The sequence below is a fragment of the Daphnia magna genome, unplaced genomic scaffold, assembly GCF_020631705.1.
Source record: "Daphnia magna isolate NIES unplaced genomic scaffold, ASM2063170v1.1 Dm_contigs197, whole genome shotgun sequence".
Classification (NCBI taxonomy): domain Eukaryota; kingdom Metazoa; phylum Arthropoda; class Branchiopoda; order Diplostraca; family Daphniidae; genus Daphnia; species Daphnia magna.
The window spans coordinates 48,404-50,032 of NW_025533170.1; the positions used below are offsets into that span (position 1 = coordinate 48,404).

The 1,629-nt window shown below is 42.5% G+C and overlaps 1 protein-coding gene across 1 annotated transcript; it reads right to left on the reverse strand.

Annotated features, from left to right (window-relative positions):
• Window positions 1-605: 605 nt before the first annotated feature.
• Window positions 606-1,184, reverse strand: LOC123467571. Its single transcript, XM_045167442.1, has one exon. The coding sequence runs from the start codon at window positions 1,131-1,133 to the stop codon at window positions 606-608; it is 528 nt and encodes a 175-aa protein (XP_045023377.1). The 5' UTR covers window positions 1,134-1,184.
• Between the last annotated feature and the right edge of the window lie 445 nt (window positions 1,185-1,629).

Here is a 1,629-nt window from a genome sequence, read left to right on the forward strand (position 1 = left end):
TAGAGGGCGCACCATATGGTTGCCTGGGGCGTTTCCCCGAGATATATGTACGGCAAAAATTTTACGGGGTGCAAGTTGGGTAAAGGCAGAATGAGCAAGGGTGATATAGAGCAAGGAGATGGGGAAAACGGTAGACGAGCTTAGAGTTAGCGTATCAACTATAATTTTATTGCTAGTTTCATCCGCGTTTATCGGGCGCATCCTATATGATGGCCGATACGGACTCTCGGGAGTTTATGCAGCATTAACAGTGTCTCCCGAAAAACAACCCAGTTATTATTATAAGTATTTATTTATTTATTATTATTATTCTTATTTTTATTATTATTTTTATTTTTTTTTGTTGGGTTTTGTTTTTTATTTTATTATTTTCTTTTTTTTTCTTGTGTTTTTTGTTTTGTTTGTTTTGTTTAGTTTTCTTTTTTGTTTTGTTTGTGTTTTTTTTGTATTTTTTTGTTTTTTTTGTTTTTGTTCTTTGTCTTTGTTTTTTGTTTTTTTTTGTTTGTTTGTTTTGTTTTTTTTTGGTATACAATTGACAAAGTTTTTTATTTATTTATTTATTTTTTTTATTGCAAAAGCGAGAAAAACATTTATTTGTTTTTGTGTTACATAGTTGTGTATAAAACAAAAGCTAGCACTAAAGAAAGTAACTTAAGGAAGAGCTCCCTGTGGTTTATGCCTGGACGTGTGGGGGCCATGAATAGTCCCGGTGATGGAGTTGCTCTCGGCAGCTGTAGGTCCATCGTAGACATCCGGCTGTAGGAAGCCGGTGGCCACGCTGCTGGGGGGAGGCCGAATGGTGTCCGTCTCCGCTCGCTATCTCCACCCGGTTGGGTGAGCCGCCCCACGTAGCGGTCCAGGGCGAAGATGTTCTCCCAGTTGGGAGTTCCATCCGGATGGCTGGTTATGCTCGGAAGAGCGTTCCGGTTCACGAAGTACTCATCCAGAGCATCATCGGAAACGTAATGCCCCAACTCCGTGGAAAGGGAGCGGGTTTCTGGGAGGCTGACGGTCTCGTCGTCCTCCGTGATGGTATCGTCCAGCTCAACGGTGTCGTTGAGCGACGTTTCCATCCTCCAGATGTCCTCGATGAGACTCCAGTCTTCATCCGAGATGATTTGGGGAGTAGACATGTTTGCTGTATGTTTGTTGGGGAAGGAATGGATGCTTGACGTTCGTTTTGGAGGTCCTTAAATACTCATTTCTCCGCCATTCGTGTTGTAGAGTTAGTGAACTTTCGTTGGAGGATCTTGACCTAGGCTGTTCGGTTGTAAACGGCTAATTGTCCCACGAGTGTCGTCCAATGTGCAGCACTGAACTTTTATGTCCTCTCTTGACCTCGATTTGTTTATTTATTAGGTTTTTAAATTTCGGCGATGAGACGCGTCTTTGGTCTAATGGTCGACCTGGCGCGTAGCCGTGGAAGATTTTTACTTGAAACACATGTTTCAGTGGGAGTGTCACACATGTGTTCGGGAACCATGTCGTCCACTGTTTGCAAGGTTACACTCGGAGGTGTTGAAGTCGCGTCACTTTGAGATTCACTACTTTCCCCTTCCGTGTCTTCCATAATATTGTTTTGTTCCGTCACGTCGTGCTCGTAATCATTTTCACTTTCCTGTTGTTTTT

Excerpts from the sequence above, each read along its gene's own strand:
- LOC123467571 (XM_045167442.1), bottom strand. The coding sequence starts at position 1,133 with ATGTCTACTCCCCAAATCATCTCGGATGAAGACTGGAGTCTCATCGAG.